This window comes from Cataglyphis hispanica, chromosome 6 (genome assembly GCF_021464435.1).
Source record: "Cataglyphis hispanica isolate Lineage 1 chromosome 6, ULB_Chis1_1.0, whole genome shotgun sequence".
NCBI lineage: Eukaryota > Metazoa > Arthropoda > Insecta > Hymenoptera > Formicidae > Cataglyphis > Cataglyphis hispanica.
This window is the reverse complement of record NC_065959.1, coordinates 7,521,888-7,548,207: the sequence shown is the minus strand read 5'-3', so window position 1 is coordinate 7,548,207 and position 26,320 is coordinate 7,521,888. Positions and strand designations below refer to the sequence as shown.

At 28.5% G+C, this 26,320-nt stretch overlaps 3 protein-coding genes, 2 non-coding genes and 1 pseudogene across 7 annotated transcripts; 3 read left to right on the top strand and 3 right to left on the bottom strand.

Moving 5' to 3' along the window:
* The first annotated feature begins 392 nt into the window (after nucleotides 1–392).
* On the top strand, nucleotides 393–4,085 carry LOC126850616 (uncharacterized). Its single transcript, XM_050593784.1, has 6 exons — nucleotides 393–892; nucleotides 1,252–2,441; nucleotides 2,508–2,670; nucleotides 2,857–3,128; nucleotides 3,207–3,424; nucleotides 3,824–4,085. Exons 1-6 carry the CDS (start codon nucleotides 525–527, stop codon nucleotides 3,938–3,940), a joined length of 2,328 nt encoding a protein of 775 aa, XP_050449741.1. The 5' UTR covers nucleotides 393–524; the 3' UTR covers nucleotides 3,941–4,085.
* Nucleotides 4,086–4,506: 421 nt separating this feature from the next.
* Trnah-gug (transfer RNA histidin (anticodon GUG)) lies at nucleotides 4,507–4,578 on the bottom strand. Its single transcript has one exon. It is a non-coding gene; the product is annotated as a tRNA-His (tRNA).
* Nucleotides 4,579–4,884: 306 nt separating this feature from the next.
* Nucleotides 4,885–4,956, bottom strand: Trnah-gug (transfer RNA histidin (anticodon GUG)). Its single transcript has one exon. It is a non-coding gene; the product is annotated as a tRNA-His (tRNA).
* A 3,091-nt stretch (nucleotides 4,957–8,047) lies between these two features.
* Nucleotides 8,048–15,392, top strand: LOC126850633 (phenoloxidase-activating factor 2-like). Of its 2 annotated transcripts, none has more exons than XM_050593822.1 (6): nucleotides 8,048–8,186; nucleotides 10,144–10,508; nucleotides 12,823–13,122; nucleotides 13,562–13,830; nucleotides 14,186–14,349; nucleotides 14,806–15,392. In XM_050593822.1, exons 2-6 carry the CDS (start codon nucleotides 10,168–10,170, stop codon nucleotides 15,007–15,009), a joined length of 1,278 nt encoding a protein of 425 aa, XP_050449779.1. In that variant the 5' UTR covers nucleotides 8,048–8,186; nucleotides 10,144–10,167; the 3' UTR covers nucleotides 15,010–15,392. The 2 variants fall into 2 exon arrangements, with proteins under 2 accessions (XP_050449779.1, XP_050449778.1); XM_050593821.1 differs by having other exon boundaries at nucleotides 10,144–10,538.
* A 1,749-nt stretch (nucleotides 15,393–17,141) lies between these two features.
* On the top strand, nucleotides 17,142–18,404 carry LOC126850655 (ejaculatory bulb-specific protein 3-like; annotated as a pseudogene).
* Nucleotides 18,405–20,891: 2,487 nt separating this feature from the next.
* On the bottom strand, nucleotides 20,892–26,099 carry LOC126850716 (ATP-dependent RNA helicase SUV3 homolog, mitochondrial). Of its 2 annotated transcripts, XR_007687572.1 has the most exons (15): nucleotides 25,899–26,099; nucleotides 25,475–25,713; nucleotides 25,081–25,303; nucleotides 24,753–24,921; nucleotides 24,496–24,607; nucleotides 24,286–24,416; nucleotides 23,883–24,196; nucleotides 23,618–23,759; nucleotides 23,380–23,538; nucleotides 23,130–23,309; nucleotides 22,824–22,972; nucleotides 22,632–22,753; nucleotides 22,405–22,458; nucleotides 21,957–22,319; nucleotides 20,892–21,321 (listed from the first exon to the last, which is right to left on the bottom strand). XR_007687572.1 is itself a non-coding variant. In XM_050593976.1 (14 exons), the coding sequence occupies exons 1-14, from the start codon at nucleotides 25,970–25,972 to the stop codon at nucleotides 22,189–22,191; spliced, it is 2,199 nt and encodes a 732-aa protein (XP_050449933.1). In that variant the 5' UTR covers nucleotides 25,973–26,099; the 3' UTR covers nucleotides 21,745–22,188. The 2 variants fall into 2 exon arrangements, 1 of the variants encoding a protein (XP_050449933.1); XM_050593976.1 differs by lacking the exon at nucleotides 20,892–21,321 and having other exon boundaries at nucleotides 21,745–22,319.
* Nucleotides 26,100–26,320: the final 221 nt, after the last annotated feature.

Here is a 26,320-nt window from a genome sequence, read left to right as displayed (position 1 = left end):
TTGCTCTCATTATATTATTTAGGACCGCTTCGATTAATTTAATTGTTGATTAATTTAGAGGACCTGTTTTTTGAAATAGCAAAACTTTTGTTGTGAATAATAATTATCATTTATTATCAGCATCTACACTGGCACAGTATGAATGATAATTAAATCATACGAAATTTTAATAATTATGCAAGTTAATCAACGATTAAATTTATTGAAGTTTAATCAAGTGGCCCTTAAAGTTATAAACATTTTTAATATTTTTATAGTTTATAAACATTTTTAATATTTGTTAATATCCTTTCTCTCTTTTATTTTAATATTTTGAAACATGGTAATATATGAAACGCACCGCTATTATATTTCGAAAATTGGTCAGTATAACAAAAGATAGTATGCTATTATCTCACATCTGCATCTAGACATTCCCCATAAACCGGGAAACATTAGCACATCCTGCGTACATAAATGTGCGTTCGTGTTAAAAATCCTTCAATAGGCCACGAGCCACTGGATAGAAACGACTCGTCGTCGTCATGCCGCAATTTTACGTGCTGCTAATGAATGTTATTGTCGTCGCGATGATGATCGGTATCACATTTTCGGAAGGTATGAATCGCGAATCCGTTCAGTTTGAAAAACCGGTTCGAATGACTCAAATGGGAAACGTTCTCTTCTCTCAAAATCGGAAGGCGATGTCACTTACCGACTCTTTGCCTATATTCTTTTTGCATCTTCTCAAGTACAAAGTGCAGTATCAGAAGCTGGATAAGATCATTAGTACCACCACAACTCCTAATATTACTAGTAGTCCACCGCCTAGAGATTGCATCTGTGTACCGTTCTATTTGTGCGATAGCAATCAGACTATTATCACTGATGGTACAGGAATAATCGATATTCGGTGAGTTGATCAAAATTCGTTAATTTTAATCGATATTATTTCTTAATTCATCAATAGTGATAAATTTTTATCTATTTAGCTATTTTTATCTATTGAGCTTTAATTTTAATTTCATTTAATTTTATTTCATATATTCTTTTAATTTGGTTTTATTCTCTCTATTGAGATTTAATTAAAATTTTAAATTCAATTTTATAATTCCCTAAATTATTTTAAAATTGTATCTCTTTTTAAATTTTCTATAGAATTAAATTCTATACTCTTATACACATTATTACGTAAACTAAATTTTAAGTTATAATCGATCTTGATCTAGAATTCAAGAAGTATAACTTATTAATGTAATAATCGTGTCCCAGCACTTATAGATGCCCTGGAATCTACGATATCTGTTGCTATCTGCCGAATGTCACAACATCACCTCCAACAATGCCTCCGACCGCACCCCCAACAATGCCTCCGACCGCACCCCCAACTGTTCCTTCAACATCACCACCGATCATTTTCCCGACCGTATCACCGATTCCTACCGTGACTGTACTTCCGAATTGCATCTGCGTGGAGGTGTCACTGTGTGATCCCAACGGAATAGTCACCATTTTCGGCGAGGGTATAATAAATCCGCGGCAACAATACGGTCTGTGTCCAAATGTCAATCAAGTCTGCTGCAGAATATTGGCGAGCACGACAACGAGCTCTTCAACGACGACGACGACGATGATGACGACTGTACTTCCGAATTGCATCTGCGTGGAGGTATCACTGTGTGATCCCAACGGAATAGTCACCATTTTCGGCGAGGGTATAATAAACCCGCGGCAACAATACGGTCTGTGTCCAAATGTCAATCAAGTCTGCTGTAGAATACTGGCGAGCACGACACAGCGAGTAACAACGAGCTCTTCAATGACGATGCCGATGACGACACCAATGACAACGACGACGATGATGCCGATGACAACACCAATGACGACGACGACGATGATGCCGATGACAACACCAATGACGACGACGACGATGATGCCGATGACAACACCAATGACGACGACGACGACGACGCCGATGACAACGCCGACACCTGGACAGACGCAATTATGCTTCGTTTGCAACAATACTATTCAGTGCTTCACTTGCATAATCATTCTCACGCCAAACAACAGCCTGATAGATCCCAGGTTCTCTCAGATCTTATCGGGAGGAAACGTCTGCGCACTGACAACCCTGCTGTCCTGTCACGCTAGCCCACCCGCCTCGTCAATTATGGATCTGCTCGGTCCATTGAAGAATCCGGGCACTCCGCAGGCTTGTTACTGCGTGAAGACCTGGCTGTGTTCCGAGGGAAACGTAGTAAGCCCGGACGGTCTGGGTATAATAGATCCAAGATTCACAGCTTGCTCGTCGGCGGATCAAGTATGCTGCCGACTGGTGGGAATCGATCTTCAAGGTCTTCGCAGCGTTTCCGCTTCTTCGTCCAGAGATCTCGTCAATCGATCCGCTCATTCGACTTCGGAGATCACTTGTGGTATGCAGAACAACAGTTACGCACCGCGTAAGTATTAATTTGCTAAAATTTTATTCGAATAACAATAATAATAACAATTGCTAATTATTACAGCGCAGCCTGCTCCCGCTGACTCCGGAAAAACTTATTTCGCCGAATTCCCATGGATGGTCGCGCTTCTTATAAAGCCCACGATCGGCGATTCTTACGTTTTTCAGTGCGGTGCTTCGATGATAAGTAACGAGGCCGTCCTCACTGCCGCACATTGCGTTGTAAAGTATGTTTTATTAAATTACTACTTAAAGTATTGCGTTATAAATTGAAGACGAAAAAAAAAAAAAAAAACAGAAAGATGTTTAAGAGATGTTGTATTAGCTTTTTGAAATGTCTTTTGAACTTGTGTATTGATATAATCGATCGATATATTATATATATATTTTTTTTTCTATTAATTTCTTAACAGTCAGAAACCTGAAAATTTAATTGCACGCTTCGGTCAATGGAACCTAAGAAGTAATGTTCAACCATTGCCTATTCAAGAAGCAAATATTCTCGCAATAGCTGTGCATCCATCTTACTACAGCGGTGGGCTATTTCACGATGTAGCTGTTCTTGTTCTGGAAAAACCAATCGTCTACAGTGCGAATGTTATGCCGATTTGTCTTCCTGAACAGGGAAAGATCTTTCCGATCGGGAGCCAGTGCTATGGAATAGGATGGGGTAGCAATTTGTTCGGTAAGTTTCAAAAGTGGTTTTCGCAAATCTCTCTCTGTTTCTTCCGATTTAGCAGTCATTCGTAAAATCATGCTCTAGGATCAGAGGGGCAATATCAGGCCGAGCTTCGAAAGGTCGATCTTCCTATCGTCGATCATGCGGATTGTCAGACGCGTTTACGAAGTACGAAATTGGGCCAGTACTTTCAATTACACGGATCATTTATCTGCGCGGGAGGCCAAACGAACAGAGACACGTGTCGCGGTGACGGCGGTGGACCTTTGATTTGTCAAGCTATGACAGGACAATTTTTTCAAGTGAATCCGCTGAATTTACAATGCTTTCTCTCTCTTAAAAAGTTTTAAAAATCTTTTCTTTAAATATGTACATTTTTTTCTCTCTTTCTAGATATCCGCAATTTTAAATTTTTAAAATAATTATATGTTTAATTAATAATAGTCTCATGTTGTTTTAATTATTATTTCACTTCTTATTTATTTACTATTTATTTATTTTTAATTTTGTTTATTGTTTTAATTATATTCGAAATTAAATTGAATCGATAGACACATATTAATATTGAATGAAATATAAAAAATATTATATATACAGTTATGTGTGTGAGTATTGAGTGTATATTATATATATATATATTATATATATATATATATATATATATATATATATATATAAGTTTGGATAAATTTAAATTTCAGGCTGGCATTGTATCATGGGGTATTGGCTGCGGAATCTCTAATGTTCCTGCGGTATATGCCAGTACATCACAACATCGTCAATGGATAGATCAACAGCTGGCGACTTTTGGCGTATAATGACGCGTAGGATATTTAATATTTCTAATTCAATAGTTGCCATGTGCTTTTTACGTACGATCATATATCTATCATGATCTTTTTACATTGTTTACATGAATTATAATATAGAATGTATTATACAATTGTACTTGTTAGAAAATATCGAAACTTATATCATGTATATATATATGTATACTTTGCATTATAAAATATTTATAAATTATTTTTTATTATATAAAGCTAATAAACATCATTTACTTATGTAAGTGTACTTATGTAAGTTTACTTATATAAGCGTTTATGTAATTAATCTTCAAAAAAATTATAAGAAATATATAAAAAATATAGGACTGATATAACTCAACATATATATAAATCCGAATTTTTAATTCAATAAATATTGCACGTAGTATCGTGCATTAATATTATTATCGTACTATTTAAAAATCGATTTTAAAATAAATTGAACTAACAAAAGACAAATATATAAAATATAAATGTTTAAGTTTGCCATATCGTTACTTGATAATTAACAATTAAAAAATTAGCAAAAAAAGCTTCCACCGTGACAATGTTTTCCACATTGCCGTGACCAGGATTCGAACCTGGGTTACTACGGCCACAACGTAGGGTCCTAACCACTAGACGATCACGGCTACTGGAAGAACTGAGTACATATTGCAGAATTGAGCATAATGTTTGTGCCATTGATAGAGTTTTCATTAATTAAGCACATGCTCCAGTATTGTAATAAATGGTATACCAATGTATTTTTATAATGAATTAATATATATATATATATAAAATAATTATAATATATAAAAGTCTGAGTTTCAAAAAATTACACTGGAGAACGATGTAAGTGTATAAAATATCAAAAATATTTAAATGTTTACATAAGTATTTTAGGCAGCGACGGATAATTACAAAAAATAACTTCCACCGTGACAATATTTTCATATTGCCGTGACCAGGATTCGAACCTGGGTTACTACGGCCACAACGTAGGGTCCTAACCACTAGACGATCACGGCTATTGGAAGTGCTGATTCCAGCACTGGACAATCGAGTAGAATAATCTTGCTATAACAAATTCTAAATTATTGAATATATATCTCTTTCTCGTTAATAATATATTCTCGTTAATAATCAATAATATCATAATACATTAAATTATTTAAATAAAATATAATAAAAAAACAAATATAAGATTTTTAAATAATTAGATAGTTAATAATTAGATAATTATTAACTATTAATTATATTAGATAGTTAATCTCGTTATGTATAAATATTATATATAAAAACTTTGTGTTTAGATTTTTTAAAAGTAATGTGCGCAAAAAATATACTGGTTTTTAAATAACAATACGTCAGCATCATTTTGATGAGGAAGTAATTATTTAATTAAATTATTATATGAGAGGAAATTATATCACACGTGTATTCATGCTTTCCTGCTAACAATTAATTGTAATTATTGTCAATGATCATATCTTTTAGATGGTAGCAGAATATCTTAATCTATAGCTCTTTTTAAATTGCTGTCAAATTTTTTATTGTAAATAATATAAGCATATATATAAGCATATATATTATATATAAACTTTGCTAATCTTTCATAATTGTGAGAAAAATTATATGAATAGAAAGATAGAATGTCTCTCGATGTATATGATGCCAAAGATACTTTATAGATTAAGATTTTATATTTTGCAAAATAAATTTTTATAAATTCTTTTATTTTATCCATTTTGTGCAAAACGTTTACTTTCCGTAATAAATGCGTTTGAAATGCGATTTACGAAAAGTATTATAGAGTGATTCATATTATTGCCCATTGCGTTTGATGAAATGGCAATGATAATTGATCATTGACATAATGCTAATGAAATGATGTTGCAACAATTGAGATCTATCAGTGTTACGTGTATCGCGTGCAAGCAGCGCAGGCAAAAAAAGTACATGACAAGTCCCGATAATTTCAACTCGATTATATCAACGTCATTTATGACAGTTAAGTGGCACGTATTCTATTAACCCATTTTTAACATGCTGTAAATACGCGTTTCTTTTAACAGAATGTTAGACAAATCCATATTTGTATCTCTGCAACGAGCATGTAATATGCATTATAGCTCGCGTGCATCGATTCTCTCTTTTTTTCTATTTTTTCTTTCTATATTATTTATAAGTTCTCGTACGTTTTCGAAATTTCCAAATGTTAGAATGTATATGTTATTCACTGCAATGACTTTTAGACGAATCGATAAGTTTTCTCTTTAGCAATACTCAAAAAAATTGATTTTCTATATGATTAAGATTTCTTATTATCAATTATAACGTGAAAATTTGAAAAAGAGGAAGAGAGGATCAAGCAAGAAATTACACGGTTCCTCAATTAAGTATTCTATACTAAAGAGTAAAAGTATTCTATACTAAAGATTAAAAGTTAACTAAGTATAGAATACTTTTAATCTTTAGTATAGAGCATGTTTTAAATTTCTATTTTATAACACAAACTTTAGTCCATTAATAATCCATTGTAATTAATTTATTAGAAGTCTAGTAATTATTAATGTTAATTATATTAGCCTGTTTAGTAATACAATCTCAAATTATAAAATTAATTTGCATAAATTGCAGTAATTGCAGTTAATTTAAAGGCCTGTCGGACTTAAATGTGTGCAATTATCATAGAATTATCACAAGAACTTTAAAGAAACGTTTTCTATAAATAACTATAAAATAATATGTTAAATTGTTAAATGAATGTGATTTTTATCGAATCTCAATTCGCGAAATCATTTAATGTCGTTTAATTTATTAAAATTTTTATAAAAATTTAATATTTTACACACACAATAAATATTATAAATGCTTATTAGTTAAGAATAAAGTTAAGTTACAGCAAATAGTTGTATATAAAATTTATCGTAAGTAAATAACCACAAATAAAAAAAAGTAAATCAATTAATCAATATCAACACAATTTTGAATATATAACTTGTTGACTGAGCCAGCAGACTTTTAACATTTTTATGCTCAAATCAATATTGCGAAAGATATCGCGATTTTTTTTATTATTTTTGTCTATTATTTACAAAAACTAAATTTTGTAATATTTTATATAACACACACGTATACACACGCGTATTAATATTCTAATAATGTGCTGTGCAGCTCATTGAGATATCTACTTTTGAAAAGGTATATTAAATCGATACTGGCAATATTGTTACTTCTTTTTTGCGATGCTGATTGGTTATCTCGACGATGCACTGAACTATATATATATATAATATATCTGATATTAATATATATATATATATATATATATATATATATATATATATATATATTAAATATATCGGATATTTTTTTCTTCTTACGATAAGCTGTAATAAGTAAAAAATCTTGTTCGAAATATCATGGCAAACGAGCCATTGATCGTTTTAATAATGCATTCTAAAAATGCTCATCCAGACATAATTGACCTTAACACTAAAAACTTGGTAAGTCCCTGAGCTCAACATGTCGAATATACGTTGAATATATCGCAATTCAGCAAGAATTTAATGCAAATATCAAAATTATGTTTGATTTGCATGTTTTATATCCATTTATATATTATGACTAATTACAATTTAACAAAATTACTTTTTGACTTTTTAAAGCACGCATATGAAACTTTAAATTGTTTATTGTGATATTTATATAATCCAGTGATTCTAACGTCAAGAAATAAATAAACTCTTGTTATTTATCGCGAAATTCGCGACGGGATCAACCTTGGATGCAATAAAAACTTGTGTTATCTAAAAGAAAACCCTGTTCGTTTACTTGTTTTGAGATATGCCCTGTTACTTAAAGGATACCAATATATGAAGATTTCGCTTGACTCTTGACCCGATTCAATATATATTATATTGTGCATCATGGAGAAACGGGGATTTCACGTTCCAAGAATGATCATGCAAATTCTTCTGCTGAAATTTCCAGGAAAACCGCATCAAAAATTCCCAGGGTCAACGCATGAGTGGGAAATGCCGGTTCTCCAAGTTTACAATCTCAGAGTGGTAACGATGGTATGACAAGAGCGAGGAAGAAGGTGGGGAGGATATATGATAAATGCTCGGAGTAGGGATTCTGTGGATTATACCAAGAAAATCGCGGTTCTCTGCTCAGACGCGTGCTAATCGGGCATCGCTGTTTCGAGTGAAAGGCGCTCGTTCGCCTATTCGTTTCTCGTGTTTTCTTCTCGGTGAGTATCAAATCAATTTTCGTGCTCGATTGAAACATTTAGATAACTTAATTGCTTCTCACGAATTTTTTAAATTAATAAAAACTAGTTAACATTTGTTTGCCGTTTATCTATAATCAGTATCTAAATATCATAACTTTGTGTGTGTGTGTGTATATATATATGTTTGTATGTGTGAACTTCTTATATGACTTTAATGATCTAAATTTTAATTATTCGGAAATGAAGATGACAAATTTTAATGCTCTTAGAGTATAATAACGATTATCGAATTAATTAATATGTAATTATATAAATAATGATAACTATATAAATTATTTTCTACAATATATAAAATTTTATCTTATACATGTGTGTGTGTGTGTGCGTGTGTGATAGCGCAACAAACTTTTTGATTTATATTATTTTTTACAAATTATTCGAATTTTGTTGTCACTAATAATGCCGGCTAAACGAAACGCTATGTTGATAATACCGGTTTGTAATCGCCATCGTCATTCGATGCCCGTCAAAGGTCAGTAGCAAACAATTATGGATAAATATGTTGAAAGATTTTACGATCAAAATAATTATATAACGGTTATATTAAACGAGCATAATATTTCAATGCTTTGGAATGAGAAAATTCATGCAACAAACTTCGAATATTCTCGGATAACTGGCGAAACATCCTCTAGTCTTATAAGCGAGAATATTTTATCGTAAAATTCCATGTCTAAAATCTGTCTAAAAGACTATCATAAAAGCGCGCATATACAAAATAAGGAAAATATTTTTGCATGATGACGTATATATGTATTGTGTATATATTTTCATTGCGGAAGCGAAAATTGTTATGCTGATGATTACATCAAAGATGCTGAATAATTATACATTGAAATTATTGCGTATATTTCCTGGTCATGTTATAAAAAAAAAAAGAAAAACTATAGGAAGATCTCATTTTTAATAAGTATATTTTTGGGCACATAAAACTAAAAATTTAATATAATATTATTATTTCTGTTATAATAAGTAGAATTTTTATTATAATATTAATATCTTATATAACATAGAAAAAAAAGAATTGTCCCCTTCATGATATAAATTTATAAAATTTTCTTTTTCATGTTCTCATATTAAATTAATATACAATATGTAACTTTTTATATAATTCATTAAAAAGCAAATTTCAATGCCAAAATGTTTTCATTTCTCGAATAATTTCATGCTAATATGATTATCACGTTATTTAATTACTATAATTGTGAAATACTTAATATTGTATCTCGTATTTCTTGATAAGTCAGGGGAATTCTTCTATGAAATAGAAAAAAAAAAAAAAAACGGTTATCAAACTCTACAACTGAACAGTTCACTTTACAACTGTTATTCTCTATTTACTATGTTATAATTTTATAATTTCAAAACCTAATTTTTCTCATAATAAAAAGTGTATTATTTATAGAGAAATAAATATTCTTTCTCTTTCTTTTTGATTGTATAACGCTGAAATAAATATAAAATATTCTTCTTGTTATATTTTTACGTATTTCCAAACAATTTGCAGAGATATATTTAGAAATACTTCAACATAAATTTAATGTACATCTTCCATTCTATTATCTTGAATATTCTTTAAACGCGTTTTTTGTTTATTCTAAAATACTTCTTGATGATAGCGACGAGAATAGTTGAAGGCTAAATTGCGTTGCGTTAATAATCGTAGAAAAAGCAAAGCGCGATTATGGACTTCACGGGTTGCTGAATTCTAGTTTGCATTTACTTCCTCTGAATTTTCTGGCTTATAGTGATCGAAGCATTGCTGTGTCATCGCTATTTATAATCTCGAAAAAAAAAAAAAAAAACAATTATTGATCAGTGAGAATTTTTCATCATTTTTTTAAACCGTTCGAGGACGATTGCGTTCTGCATTGCCTTGCGATTATATTACACCATTTCATCGTATCTGCTTCAGGCAGTTTAGTTCTTGGTACGAATCATGTGGCGACTGGTCCTTACATTGACCTTGGTCAGCGTAGCCTTGGTAGCGTCGTTGCCGGCGGCACAGCAGGATAGCGGTAGCCTCGACAGTCTCATCGACCAGGCTTTTCCTGAAACCAAGACGACCCCTTCATCAGTACCTCAGATAGGTGGCGATCTTGACAGCCTAATCCAGGACGTCTTCAAGAACGGAAACATCAGCACCACTACACCAAAAAATCTCTATCTCGGCTCGCAAAATACACCACCCCCAAAACCGGACAATTGCGAATGCGTGCCCTACTATCAGTGCAAGGAGGGCAAGATCCTGGACAACGGGATCGGCATCATCGATATCAGGTTTGGTGCTGATGATAACACGGGGCAGAGGTGAGTTTATTGACCAAAGATTGAAGTCTCGACCGGTTCTCTAACGGCGGATGGATTGCGGCATGCTGTGAAATTTTTTCATCGTATACGAAATTTGCCGATTAACAATTCAATAAGATCAAGGTTGGAAAACTTTAAGGCTCCTGAATATTACTTGCCTCGTTGTCAGTCACATTGGAATCGTGACGTCAGAGGCGAGAATGACACACTGAAAATTCTTGCATGCCGTTTTTAAATAAAATGATATTTCGATGAAACAATACTACAGATCGCTTTAGCACACTTGTAAAATTTGTAAAATGTCCAAAAACTATGTTAAAAGCATCTACGCTTCATAAACTCATTTTGCGGTTATTTATTAACTTCAAGAAAAAAACATAGTTTTCAGACAAATGTGCTAAAGCAATCTGTAATGTTGTTTCATCAAAATATCTTTTTATTAAAAAAATGACACGCAAGAATTCCTGAATAGCTGTCATTCTCGCCTCTGACGTCATGATTTCAATGACTGCGGCGAGTACTCAACAGCCTTAATAACAATTATGGTTTCGATATTCCCATGACTACCTGATGACTAGTATTGCATTCTCTTATTCTCACATTTATTTCCCCGGTTTGAATTAAATTTGGTAATGGTATCCCATAATTATAACATTATCTTCTCATTATCTAGATATATATAGATATGTAAATATGTAGTGTAAAAATATATGTAGTACCTATACTCTTCTTAAATTATAATATTTATTATTAATTATTTATTATTAATTGGACTAAATGCACTTATTATCAGGTAATGTTATTTATATATATAAATATTTTACTTAAAAATATTTCAATTAAAAAAATGATAACTAATTATTAATAATAGTATTAATAATAGTAATAATAATTATTTTCTGTTATAAAGTAATGATAATGCAATATTATAAAAATATTTAACTTCCTTTCTTAATAATTTATAATAGTAAATATGTTATCTTTTATTGTTGTGAAGATGTTTGTAGATAATGTTTTTAAAAAGCATAATCTTTTGTTAGAAATTTCTTTCTAATTGACAAAAAACGTCTATATTATTTATCATTGTATTTGTGTTTTTATAATGTATAATGTATAATCATCAAATGTGTTTATAGCATGATAGTTACAACAAGTGGTTTGAGTCATACACGGATAATGATTACGTTAGAAGGAAAGCGGAAATAAAAGCGCGTCAATACTGCCGAATTAGAAACAGTTTATGATTTTTTTTTTGTTATACATGTACAGTGCTCAGCTCTCGACACAATGTTGTGCATTCATAATGACAACGTAATTAAATATATTCTACGCGGCTATTGCTTATCAAGGGCACAACGTTCGGACAAATGGCTCTCTAATTATTATAATTGTTATTGCGAGTAATCAAAGTATCATGTAATTATGCGTAGTAGTTGAAATTGCAAAATTAAAGAAAAATATAGCTCTAAAATATTTACTCTAAAATATCACACACGGTATCAGTGTTAATTATTTACCGGTGCAGTTAATTAAAAATATTCTCCGTGCGTGACTGATTGTGAGTCTGCATGTATGTATATACATTCTTGTATACATGTTGTATACATTTCCATCTTCCTAATCTAATAGTAAATACTACGATTAATTATAAAAAAATTAAGTGTGTTAAGTTTCGTTTTTGAGTTTCAAACTGACTATTTATTTTAAGCATGCCATCTCTAAACGTATGCCGCATGAGACTATCTTTGGAAAATAAAATTCTCCTCTCTAGAACTGCTAATAAATAATAATTTCTATTATTAATTTAAGCATATATAATTATTATCCAATAGGCAATTAAATTGTGCGGGGAAGGAACTATTGGAAAACATAGAGAATTGCTCATTTTTCATAATTTCTCTTATACATGCGTATATATAATGATGACTTAATGTTCTTAATACTTAGCTTAATATTTAAATCGTTTTATGTCACAAAATTTTGAACCTTTAATCTTTTAATGTAGAAAAATAATTTAACAAATTTTTATTATTAACGAAATAAAAAAAGCTTTGTATTCAAAGAACCAAAATTTTAAAAAATAGAAACAATATATTTTATTGATCTCTCTCTTTCTTTCTTTTAGATATTCATTGAAACTCTTTTAGAGATGATTTCCAATTTTTTCTGTTACTTGCTTATTTAGATGCGAATAAATGACGCGTCGCAATTCGTAGTATAAAATTAATCAATAATGAGAATAATAGATCATGACGTTTTCATAATTATTTGGTTGGATATTTAGAGCTCTTGGACCATGCGAGAATTACTTGGATGTTTGTTGCAAACCGCCGGATCGACAGGCACCACCCACACCGCCACCAAATGATAGAATTGGATGTGGACAACGACATACTGAAGGAGTCGGTTTTAGGATCACCGGCCAGACTGATAACGAAGCTCAGTTCGGCGAGTTTCCGTGGATGGTAGCTATATTGAAGGAAGAGGCCATCGGCGAAAATGGCCAAAAATTGAATGTTTATCAATGCGGTGGTGCGCTTATCCATCGACAAGCTGTTCTCACTGCGGCTCATTGCGTTAATGGGTCAGTGTATTAGATTTGTTATAAATATCGTTATCATGACGTCATATTTGATAACCTTAGCAAAATGTTAAGATTGTCTATGTTTCATTCGTGGTCTTGAACAAAATAGTTTTAAGTGAGATAGAAAGAAATACAATCAACCGTAATTGGTATCGCGTTAACGCAATTAAATGTGTGAATATGAATTAATTTAAAAAAAACATGTAGATCTTTCTGAAAGATCTTTCTATTTGAGAGAATATATTCGACTATGTCGAGAATTACAATAGAATATTATATCAAATAGAATATTACTTCAGAATAAATCTTGTTTCAAATATATGAATAAAAATATAAAAATAAATATTATTTTGTATAATAAGAACAATAATCTTAACATTTTACATTTTGCTCTTTTTTCGTTGTTTCTCTAATTTAACAATACATTTCGATTAAACAGAAAACAGCCGCACGAACTCAAAGTCCGCGCGGGAGAATGGGATACGCAAACGAAGAACGAGATCTACCCGCATCAGGACCGTGACGTCGAAAAAGTAGTGGTTCACGAAAGCTACCATTCCGGCGCACTTTATAACGATTACGCTATACTAATCTTGAAAAGCCCAGTCGAATACGCGGAGAATGTAGATATCGTCTGTCTACCGGAAGCGAATACGAATTTTGACGGATCCAGATGCTTCGCCAGCGGATGGGGAAAAGACATATTCGGTAATCAATATGCAAAAGTACAAAAAAAAAAACGAGTATCTATCGATTATAAATATCTTAATATGTCTTTGTGTTCCAATACATGAATTGCAACGATCACTGATCATTAATAAGCCATTATAATTAATTGTACTTATGTACTTAATTTATCGTACTTACATTGTGAGTCTCAGTAATAAAATTTGATTAATATAATTAAATTAAAAATTTAATTAATAAAATTAAAATTTGTTGAAAATTGCAGAAAATTTCGATTAATCATACGGATTGTGGCCGATAATAGAGCGAAACATAGACTAAATTCTGAATTAATTAAGATAATATAGTAATCTCGTTTGCTGATATTTAATTATAGGAAAAGAGGGACGTTATCAAGTGATTTTGAAGAGAGTGGAACTTCCTGTGGTAACGAGCGACACATGCCAAAGTATTATGCGTACCACTAGGCTAGGAAAATATTTTGTTTTGGACAGAAGTTTCATCTGCGCAGGTGGAGAAGTAGGAAAAGATACTTGTAAGGTAAATTCGAATCAATATTCACAAAAATTTATTTACCATTTTAACATATATATATATAATATTGATTTGTGTAGAACTGTTCTATCAAATTCACGCCTTATTTTTCTTTTACAATTATATATAATAATTTGTAAATTTATTAAAATTACAAAGATCCGTGTAATAGGAATCTCGATCAAATATTTTTATTTTAACCTTCTTGCGTTGGACAATCGTATCTTATAATTTCCCGAAAAACAAACAAAAATTAGAGCAATAATTATTTATATACTAGTGTTAAATATAAATTTAAATTTAATACTAGCATTTTAACACTAGAATGCTAGTGTTAAATATAAATTTAAACTATAACTCAAATCTATTTCTTTCCCAAAAATTTTCTGCAAAAGACTTTTTTGTCTACTTTATCTACTTTATCTTTTATATTAAACAAGAATATGATTTTCTTTTTTGCAGGGTGACGGTGGAAGTCCCTTAGTGTGTCCGTTAAAGAACGATCCGAGCAGATACGTTCAAGCTGGAATCGTGGCCTGGGGTCTTGGTTGTGGCGAAAACGGAACTCCTGGCGTTTACGCCAACGTAGCCCATGCCCGCCGATGGATCGACGAACAGATAGCCTTTTATAATCTAGATAATACCGTTTATCAGTATCCCAACTGATCATCGTTCTTATCCGATTTGTACCAATCACATTTGGATCACGAAATTTTTCTCTCTTTTTTTTGTCATACTCATCTATCACGAATTGTATTTTTTGTACTGAGTTTCCTGTGCTGTACAACTTCATTCGAGAGCAAATGTAATGAAATATTGACAAGTTACACTTTAATATTCAGATAATACAGGATAGAATAAAATTTAGTGAATCTCTTTTAATATTAAGAATCTCGCCTGTTTATATATAATATTTTATCTTTATAAACTGATTTGTATGCATTTGAAAAGTTTTATATGACAAAGGATGAATAATCCTCCAAGTCAATGTATGGCATTTTATATATGATGCATGAGTAAATAATACATTTTTATTAAACATAGAACAATGTTCAAATTTATTTCCTTTTGAAGTTTTGAAAATATCTTAATAATTTTCAATCAGCTATTAATTTGCTGATTATAAATTTCATAATATAATACTTAATCATAATAAAGAGATTGCTCAAACTTTCTACAATAATAAATGTTACGATAAAAAATAATGAGAATGCAGATACAGAAAAATAAAAATATTTGTATAAATTTGTGATAATTAAATAATAACAAAATGAATATTAAATTGAAAAGATTTTTATAAAAATCGATTTTTATATACGGGTTCTTAGAAAATCATTATTTACAATCTTTATTACAAATACATTAATGATTAGAATATTTATGATGTTTTTTTAATCCTATGACAACTTCCAATAATATTTTTATATTGATTTTAAATTAGCAGTTTATCGCATATTAATTATGTAATGTTGAATATGGATGTATTTACAATCATAATTTCCATATTAATAAATAATAAAAAAATTGTACATGTATGCAATTTTTAAAAGACATTTTTATGAAAGGGAATATCCAAAATTTTAATAATCAGATTTGTCTAAAAAATATTAGTAATAACGTTAAACAATAAATCTTTCCCCTAATTATAAAGATCGAAAGAGATTTTTTGAAAAAAAAAATTAAAAAATTATATTTAAATTCGTTAAACTTTACTGCCTAATCTACAATCAATATATATTACAAGTTTCTGCAGCGAGAGAAAAAGAAATAAGATTTCCTGTAGTAATAATTTTATTACTATAATTTTGCATAAATAAGAGTAAAACTTTTAAAAAGAAAATAAATAAATTTGTATTTGTATATGTGCATTTCCTTGTAAATTAATGGTGCTCTAATTTTTCTAAAATATTTTTCAATTATTGCAACATCTCAACAATGTGTAAAAATGATAATTTCAAGCTCAGGAAACATTTAATGATCATTTCAATATCTATTTTTAAGATCAAGACAAACAAGTAGCATATTATTTTTATAGTATATTATTAAATAAGAATCAGGTTATGGTAAATAATGCGTAATAAGTTGTACAAAGATATCTTATATATGAAAAAATAATTGAAATAATGTAATATTTAATAATATAGTCACACTATAATTTCTTATAAAATTGTTTTCATGAATAAGAGATATTTTTATCAATAAAATACAATCTTTGATATATAAATAAAAATAATTTATATAATAATGCTTCATAATCTTCTTATTAAAGTTTATTTATAACAACATAATAATTGCGTAATGCATATATACACTTCACTATATTATTATTTATAGTAAATCAATTACTTATATTATCATGATTTATAAATAATTTACAAAAAAATATTAACTCATTACAATGCTACTTTCTATTGTATCCGTAGTATTTAATGTGATTAGCATTTTCTCAAATAATTAAATTTATACTAGAAATAATATTCCAATCAAAGAGAGAAAGAGAGAGAGAGAGAGAGAGAGAAAGAGAGAGAGAGAAAGAGAGAGAAAGCATTCACAAATAGTTTTTTTTCGTTTTTATCAAAGAGTTTTTCTATTGATAAATTCCATCCATAAGAGATTTATCTATTCTATTTAATATTCTTTGAGATGAATATTCAAATGATTATAAAAAACCATTACGCAATTATATTGCACTGCATGTTTTTTATATACATCATTATCGTTTCCTCATACACACACGTGTTATATATTTACTCTTATTTATTAAATCGTATTTCCAGTTTTCTCCCTCCATTTCAACATTTTTTACTATGACTGATACTTATAAATAAGATGTACGATCCCTATCGACTACTCAGTATCAATTACAACTTATTGGAGAAGTGAAAACAATGGCTCGACTAATCTGCACGATCGCGATCATTGGTATTGCTCTCATATATGTTCTTGCGGAGGAAGATAAATACGACGATAAATACGACAATATTGATGTATATGAAATACTCAACAACGAAAAACTGCAAGAACAATATTACAAATGTTTTATGGATATAGGACCATGCGTAACAGCAGATTCGAAATTCTTTAGCAGTATGTACAAGATCTTACTTTTTTATCGTACAATTTTTCATTTTTTATGACAAAGAAAGAGAAAAAAAAATTCCTTTTCTTTGATTAATCTGAAATCTATTCTTCTTCAATGTTTAATATCGTAAACTTTTATAATTTTCAAATAATATGTAAATATATAATAATAAGCTTTTATATAAATATTAGAAAATGAAATATATAATAAAATAAGTCCTAATTAATTTCAAGCGAGCACAGTTACTTTAATAAAAAATATTAATTTGATGGAGTTATCGTTAATTATAAAAATATATGTATATATAATTTAAATAATTGGAAATATGCGTACATAAAAAAAAAAATTTATTGCAACAAAAATATACTTAAAATATTTTATAAGACAAAGATTAACTTTAAATTAATTTATTCAGAAATAATATAAGAGAGAAATACTCAATAATAGATATTTGGATATATATATATATATATATATATATATATATATATATATATATATATATGCAAGAAATACTACTATTTCAACTAGATATTTTTGTTGATCTTCTTTGGATAAATGATTGATTTCTTACAAATGTAAAAGACAAAATAAATATTCGATTCTTCTCTTGTATCTACAAAATTCATAGCTTTTTATTTTATCCTAAACTTCTATTATATTTTTTTACTTCAGTAATCATAATGTTCATAAGTTCTAATATTTATTAAAAATAAGAACGATTATTATGGACAAGAATTATTTTATTAAATCTTTTCAGAGATTTTCGGCGAGGCTTTACAAACTCAATGTAAGAAATGTACTGAAAAGCAAAAAATTTTCTGGAAATATTAATTGATTGGTATACGAAGAATCAGCCTGAACAATGGAATCGATTGGTTGAGAAGAGTTTAGAAGATATAAAAAAAAAGCTAGAGAAAATAATTCCTAACGATACCAACAATATCAAATAAATGCTGTGACAATACCGATGTTAAAAGATGTTTATTAATTAATCACTTATATACAATAATCAATATTTATTTAAATACAATACGTAATTTAATAAGCAAATGTTAAATCTTGTATCGTGTTTAAATAAATATTCATATATATATATATATATATATATATATATATATATATATATATATATATAAAACAAGATCAAAATATTTTCAATTATAACTCGTTATTAAATTTATGATATATTGTACGTTTTATTAGTAGATAACGCTTTTTTCTCATTCTCATGTACACTTATCTTAATTTTAACTTTAAAACTAATATTAGTTTTAAAATTAACTGCATATATTTGAAAAGAAAATATTAAAATGCACGGTAAATTCATGTTTTTCACATTTGTGGTGAAAGTTTTATTGTGAATAAAATAGTGATGGTTATATATAAGTAATCTTTTTTTTTAACCCTCCAAAAATGAGATCCAAAAAGATGTTTCATGATTCTTTAAAATTAATAAAATTTGTTTATCTTTAATGATTCTAGCATATACTTAATTGCATAGCAGAATACTTTCGGTATTTTGCTAAGAAAATTTATTATTTAAATTTCGATTATTCATAGCATAAGATTTATTTAATAAAATGACGTGTTAATGTTTTCAAAAAAATTTATGCTTGAACGATGTTTAACTAGTCTCTTGATTACCGGAGAGCTTTTTTTAACTTTATCTATTCACTTATAACAGCTTTTCAAAACAGATATTTAAATTATGAGAACTATTTTTATTTGAAAATTATAATCTCTTAGATCCAAAACACTTTGCGTTTTCGCAGAAAAAAGAATTACGACGATAAATATGATGATGTTGATCACAAATTGATACGATGATGATTATCATAAATACTTTCAAGAAGTAAAATTGCAAGATTTGCAAATTAACTAGAAACAGGATCATGCATGATAACAAAATGCAAAGTTTTTCAAAGATATACTTATATGCAGAGTATTTACTTTTATCATATTATGTCTTTTTTTCTTTCGTAATAAATTTTTTTAATCTATGTAAAAACTCGATTTTTTCTTAAAATATATAGTAATATCGAGACACTTATAATTTTCAAAAATAATCAATGATTTACAATAAGAATCTCTTTTATAAATATTAAAAAAATAATGACAGAGCAATGTGTCACAATTAGTTTTAATATAAGCAATTTTCTCTTCATATATCTTAGAGAAAAGATATCTACAAAGATACCTACTATTTTATTTTCTAGCTCTAATCCTTAACTAAAAATTCAAAATTCAAAATCAAAAATTTATATTCGGAGATATTCATTAGAATTTTTCTATCAGAGAATATATTAAAATTTTAATAATATTGTTAACGATAAATATTTATCCACATTCTTTGAATCAACATTTAAAAATAAATATTAGATTATATCAATGTATAAAATACAGAATATGTCAATGTATAGAAAACAACCATTTTGCTAAAAAAAAACCTTCAAATTTTTTTTTATAAAAAATTGTAGCTTAAAATAAGACTAAAACTGAGAATTATAAAAATATATAGTTTGAACAATCTCAAAGTTATGCAAAGATTGACAAAAAAGTAACTCTAAATTAATATATTATTAAAAATAATGTGGTAGAGAAAAATACACAATAGAATATCTTATATATGTATATGTATAAAAAATTGTTGCATATTCATTGAAAGATATTTACTGATATGAATATTTATGCGCACATGAATAATTTGCGCGCACAAATGCTCTAACAAGGACGTCAACATTCTATTTTTTTATAAATGATTACGTTTTTATAAAAACAAGCGACTATAACATTTTCTAATCTCTTGCAAAAATTATGCTTTCAAAAATTATAGACTTTTTTATTCTTTACACTTCTCAACAACAGTATTAAGTTTTATAGAATTTTTATACAATTGATCAGAGGAATGAACGATTATTAAAGAAAATTATTATAGATTAAATAATAAAAATTAAATTTTTATTTTTATTACAGGAATTTTTGTCGAAATTCTCTAAAACTAATGCAAAAAATGTAATAAGAAGTAAAAAGTAACGTTAAACCAGTTAATTATATAATATATTAAAAATAATGATAAATAATGATAAATTATTGTTTGGCAATTTTTACTTTTGTAATAAAAATTTTATTATAAATAAAATAAATAAGAAATTTTTTTCTTCAAACCTTCCGAACGCAATCTCTCTTCAAAATTAGAAGAAAATAAGAATTTATTTTTAATAATTTTTTGGTACATATTTTTCTCTAATACATACCTTTTTTAATAAATACCTGCTCGTATGCATGCCTGATTATATGCCCGTGGAATTTCAGCGAAAAAATAAGATGAAGTAATCTCGATCGACTCTGATTTCGACGAAGAAATAAGATGAAATTTCTATCGACTCCGGACTTCTAGAACACAATTTTTTAAATTACAAGATAGCAAAAGTTGTATATATTTAATTAGTTGTATATATTCAATTAGTCTGTTACATACCTGATTGTTTATATGCAATAGTTGTATATTTTCGACGAGATAATAACTTAAGATCTGCTAAGTATGATCGAGTTTGAACACGCACAGAATGCATTGTAGACGAACACTCAATAAAATCGCGATATTAATGTAATATAGCAATTGAACACGAAAACCAATACTATATTCACAATCAATTATCTATATTCGCAACAATTTATGAGAAACATTATCGATATTTTCGCGCATGTGACTATGTCGTACAGTAAAAATATCGTGAAAAATATGGATTGATTTGAATTTTATGATGCGGTTTTACAATCGTCGTAGCGCGTTCCGTAATGGACATTAGTCTTCGAGAATCGCAATATTGCAATTTTCGAAGATATCGAAACATCGAATATGGGGACGTTCAGGGCAGTAATCATGTTTTCCCCTAGGATAAAAAGGTGAAAAATTTTGATACCTAGACTCGGACTTCACTAGAATTGCTTGCAAAAAAAAAAAATTCCAAATTGCATAATTCATTATTCTTGATCTAATATTTCTTTTATGTATATCAAACAAAAAAAAATTAATATTTTTATTCATACCAACAATATGTAATTGTTATTCAATTGCTGATTAAATTAATTAGAAATTTGTTTCGAAAAAATTCAATGTATATATATTGCGCAAAATAAAATTCGCAAAATATATTTTAGTATTAAGTAAATTCATATATATAATAGAGTAAAATAAATATAATTAATTTAAATACGAACTGTAATATTAAATAATCCATGCATTATCGATATCATAATGTTCAGCCAAACGTTACTAACTTCAATTATGGAATTATTAACAAGAAACAAAAAAATTCAAAATTTAATATTTCTAAATTTTCACATATAAACATAAAATTCACATAAAAATCATAAATTAAAGGTCAATTTTAGTTTCTATAAAGTTGCAGAGCATAAAGTTTATATATATAAAATCAAATTGATATTATAAATTACATTATCATAAACATATTACATTTTTACAGAAAAAATCTATATATGTATTAAATATTAAAATGATACTTACAGTTACCATAGCTTTGGGTCTCACATAAAATTAGAATATTGTGTATTCTACATATATATATATATATATATATATATATATATATATATATATATATATATATATAAGATTTTAATTCATGTTGTGTTAACTTATGACGCTTATGCTTTTTTAATTAATCCATAATTATGTCAATCAGCATGTAATATAATTTCTTTTAATCCAATTTAATATTTTTTTACTATTTTCTATATTATTTTTTCTTCCTCGACTTAATCCATTCAGATTGCAATTCACGTAACATTTGTGGTGTTAAGAGTCCTTCTGCTATTAATCTTTCAGTCAATTTTCCTTTACCTATGCTACGTTTACCAGTTCCATGATCTAAAAAATTTATTATTTAGTATTCAATCATCTCATATTACCAACCTATAAATAAAGATATATTCTTCATATAGAAAGACATTACCTCGATAAAAGTTTTGCTTTTGTGTCTGCATCTCAAAACTGTCAGTCTCTCCACCTTAATAATAAAACAAAATTTGTATTAATATCTTATAACATAATATAAATTTTAAATATGTAAATAAATATATAAATAATATTTTTATACATGTATATATGATACACAAAAAAACAAATAAAATAAATAATAATAAATTATATTGTAAACATTGTATTAAGAATCACATTTACCTGCATCCGAGTGCAACAACAAGGTTGTTAATCTAACTATTCCTGCTTCGATGAGTGCATCAAGCTCCTTTTGTATATCACGCACCATTCCATCATCCGGGAATAGATCCACGAAACGATAACTGTAAAATATTAAATAAAAAGTATGAAGAAGAAAATAAAATAAAAAGATATAAATATATATTATTGTACCTCAGCCATAAGTAAAGATCTAACACATCAAAGATGCCTTCTAAATGAACAAGATCAAGTATAGTCTTTGGTGTTGCAAAAGGCCATCCAATATTTTGACACAACCAACTAAATGTTATTGCATCATTCTTACTATATTGACGTGCAAACTGGAAAAAATATGCATATATGCTGTGACAAATATAATTTTACATATTGAAAATAAAGCACATTTTAAATTAACATTAGAAAAAAAATCTTCTAGCAATACTTTATTTTAACTTTAAATATCATTTTAAGTATTATTAATAAAAATATAATAATTACTTTCAGGAACATAGAGCACACGTAAGGCAGTTTTCTATTAATTGGTGCACAGCAAAATACATATCTCGCACGAAGTGGCAGCGGAACATGCTGTATCATATCAGCCAAAAACTTAAAATCATCTAAATTGCACATAAAGTAAAGAGAATCGTCAACTGTGCACAATGATATAAAAATATCCTGAAATAAAGCATTTTATAAGTGGTATATAATTATTTATAATTAATTTCATTGCTATTTTTGCAAGTACCATTAAATTCGATAATGGTGAATTCGGTAAGTGATAAGCATACAGCTCAATTTGATCCGCTGTTGGATGAAGACCTGCTTGTGTTATTACTTCTGGTGTTTGATTCAACAAAGTTTTTAAAGTAAGTAGATCTTCTCGTTTAAAGGTCGTTACATAACCCTGTAATACAAAAGTGTATTTTAATATTTTTTTTTATGTTATATGTAAAATTAATAGAAACAAACTGGATTATGCCTACTGTATCCCAAGCTGTACCATAACGTCCAGCGCGGCCTGCGATTTGTAAAGCTGCCGATACAGATAGAATGTCCATTTCCTTTTCACCTTTTTCATTGATTGTTGGTTGAATCAATGAATAAAATATAATTCTTCGAATGTGTCTATAAAAATACATGAGTCACACAATTAAATGATTTCAATAATAAGAGCTTAGAACCACTTAGAATTTTAAAAATTTCATATATAGTTCTAAATTTAACACAACATAAATACATGAAACTCACAAATTTAAACCCATTCCAATCGCATTAGTTGCTACCAAAACTTTACACGAATTCTTAGGATCGTTAAATTTTGCAGCTTGAGCCAGCTTGGTACCTGGTGGTAAGCTGCCATATATTACTGCTACTTCTGTTCCTCTACTCTCAAGAGAACGCGATACAGTAAATATATCATTTTTGCTAAAACAAACTATACAATCTCCCGGTTTAACATTGATCAAAGAACCAAGCGCCTCGTTTTCTATTTCCAGATTTGTTAGTCGCTTATATCTGCGAACTTCCACATTTTCACCCGCAGAAATACATATATCTCTTACCTGCATATATATATTTTTGATTAGTAAATAGCTGTACGATTCTATATGATTTTATATAGCTATAGGATATAATCATGTAAAAGGTATACCAAATCTATAGCAGCAGCTTCACCACATAAATGTATTTCATCTGCAGGAATTCCCAAAAGAGCTCTCGTCCACGCCCAGCCTCTACTAGGATCACGCATCAATTGAATTTCATCAATTACAGCTACTTCGTCTATAATAAAACATGATTGTATCAATACTATTTTCTTTCTTTCTTTAAATGCTTTCAAAGTTGCGAGAGTAATACCTACAATTATTTTGTAGATTCACCATTTCTACAGAACAGGATAAATGATTTGCCGGATTATCGATACCTTTAATATACTTTCGTTCTTCTCCAGTTAATAAATCACATGGTGTTCCCTGAAATAATATAAAATATGTTATTATAATTCAATATATTAGTATGACAAATATATATATATATATATATATATATATATATATATATATATATATATATGTATATATATAATTAGAGATATAAAATTATAAAGTTGATATTAACCCTTTCGTTACACTTATGATATACTTCTGCAACTAATAATTTCAGTGGTGCACAATACACTCCACTCTTTGCTGTAATAAATCTTTCTAGAGCATGATAAGTTTTCCCACTATTTGTTGGTCCAGCATGAAAAATTATTTTCCTATTTTTTGCTCTTGCTAAAGGATACCTGAAAACATTAATAATAACAAAATTCTATTTATTAAGGATTTTGCCCCATTTTTTTCAATGCATAATATTATATAGTACATATTATAATACATATATATTAAAACATAATAATAATATTAATAACTAAATGCATGTAAATCTGTAATAAAAAAATTACCAGGAGGCAGGACTTCGTAGATCACTAATCTTTTTAAGATCATCTATATAATCAATATGTGGAAACATTTGTTTCGCATGTCGTAAGAAATATGGAAAAATATCGGTGACATTTCCAGCATCTTGCAAAATATCACTCAATACTATATGAAGATCCACAGGTAATGATTCTGTTGTTAAACAATATTGTTTAAAATTCGTAAATGCCTGTCCTTGGAGATAACCTAAAATCAAAATTATATTTAAAATATACTTAATCAATATGTGTGTACACTATCAATATATACACTTATTGACAATTACTAAGAAATATTTTTCTGTATAAAATAATATGACTCTATTTTCTAGTATTTATCAACATGTATGTATGTATATTTTTTTTTTTTAATACGTACTGTCTAATCCATGTTGTCGAGCCAGTTCCTTGATCTCTGTTTTTTGAGTAAAGGCATTCAATATTTTCAAAACATCCGTTTTCTTTATTACAGATCCGGTTAATTCAGCACCAATGTTTATGTCATCTGGAGTTGGTTTGATGGGCACGGGATGAAAAAGAGATTCCGGCGAATGTGAATTACTATTGTCTTTTTTACCTCTGCATGGCTGAGTATAATTTGTTCCGAGAGCTGTGGATCTATGTAACAAAAGAAATAAAATATGGATCAAAATTATAGATAAATATAGGGAGGCTCAAAGTATTTCCAAATATATTCCCTATACCAGCTTGAATCAAAAGACTTCTCTTAAAAAGAAGAGATGAGGAAAAACAGAATATAATATGTCTATAAATATATGCATAAATATATAAATATGTTACACCTGCGTGCAAATGTCATCGCCGATAAGACGCTTCTTCGCATCTGTTCCGACATGCCACACTTTATGAGCATCATCTTTCATCATAAACAATTTATTATTAAAACACAATAAGAAACGTGGAGCACATGTCTCCTATGAAATCATTGAGGTTATGGATGTATCGCTTAAACACGCGCGATCTTACCGATAGATCACGATAGAGGATAGAGACACAAAGTGTAAAGATGCGTTTGGATATTTTACTATATATATCTCATATAGATATATATATATATATATATATATATATATATATGTATATATATATATACATAGAGTATCTTTTAATTGATAAATTAGAACAAAAACGAAGAAAAAAATTTTTTTATCCCGATTTATCAATTAAACGCTATTTTATCTCATGATAAAATTTTTGAAAACAT

What these genes read in the sequence shown, in the direction of transcription:
- LOC126850716 (XM_050593976.1), bottom strand. Translation starts at nt 25,972, where the DNA reads ATGATGCTCATAAAGTGTGGCATGTCGGAACAGATGCGAAGAAGCGTC. An exon ending in ATTGGAATGGGTTTAAATTT is followed by an intron (nt 23,760 to 23,882) that starts GTGAGTTTCATG and finishes GTATTTTTATAG; the next exon opens with ACACATTCGAAGAATTATAT. An exon ending in TGTGCTCTATGTTCCTGAAA is followed by an intron (nt 22,973 to 23,129) that starts GTAATTATTATA and finishes TATTTTTTCCAG; the next exon opens with TTTGCACGTCAATATAGTAA.
- LOC126850616 (XM_050593784.1), top strand. Translation starts at nt 525, where the DNA reads ATGCCGCAATTTTACGTGCTGCTAATGAATGTTATTGTCGTCGCGATG. An exon ending in ACAGGAATAATCGATATTCG is followed by an intron (nt 893 to 1,251) that starts GTGAGTTGATCA and finishes ATCGTGTCCCAG; the next exon opens with CACTTATAGATGCCCTGGAA. An exon ending in GCCGCACATTGCGTTGTAAA is followed by an intron (nt 2,671 to 2,856) that starts GTATGTTTTATT and finishes ATTTCTTAACAG; the next exon opens with TCAGAAACCTGAAAATTTAA.
- LOC126850633 (XM_050593821.1), top strand. Translation starts at nt 10,168, where the DNA reads ATGTGGCGACTGGTCCTTACATTGACCTTGGTCAGCGTAGCCTTGGTA. An exon ending in GATGATAACACGGGGCAGAG is followed by an intron (nt 10,539 to 12,822) that starts GTGAGTTTATTG and finishes TTGGATATTTAG; the next exon opens with AGCTCTTGGACCATGCGAGA. An exon ending in ATGGGGAAAAGACATATTCG is followed by an intron (nt 13,831 to 14,185) that starts GTAATCAATATG and finishes ATTTAATTATAG; the next exon opens with GAAAAGAGGGACGTTATCAA.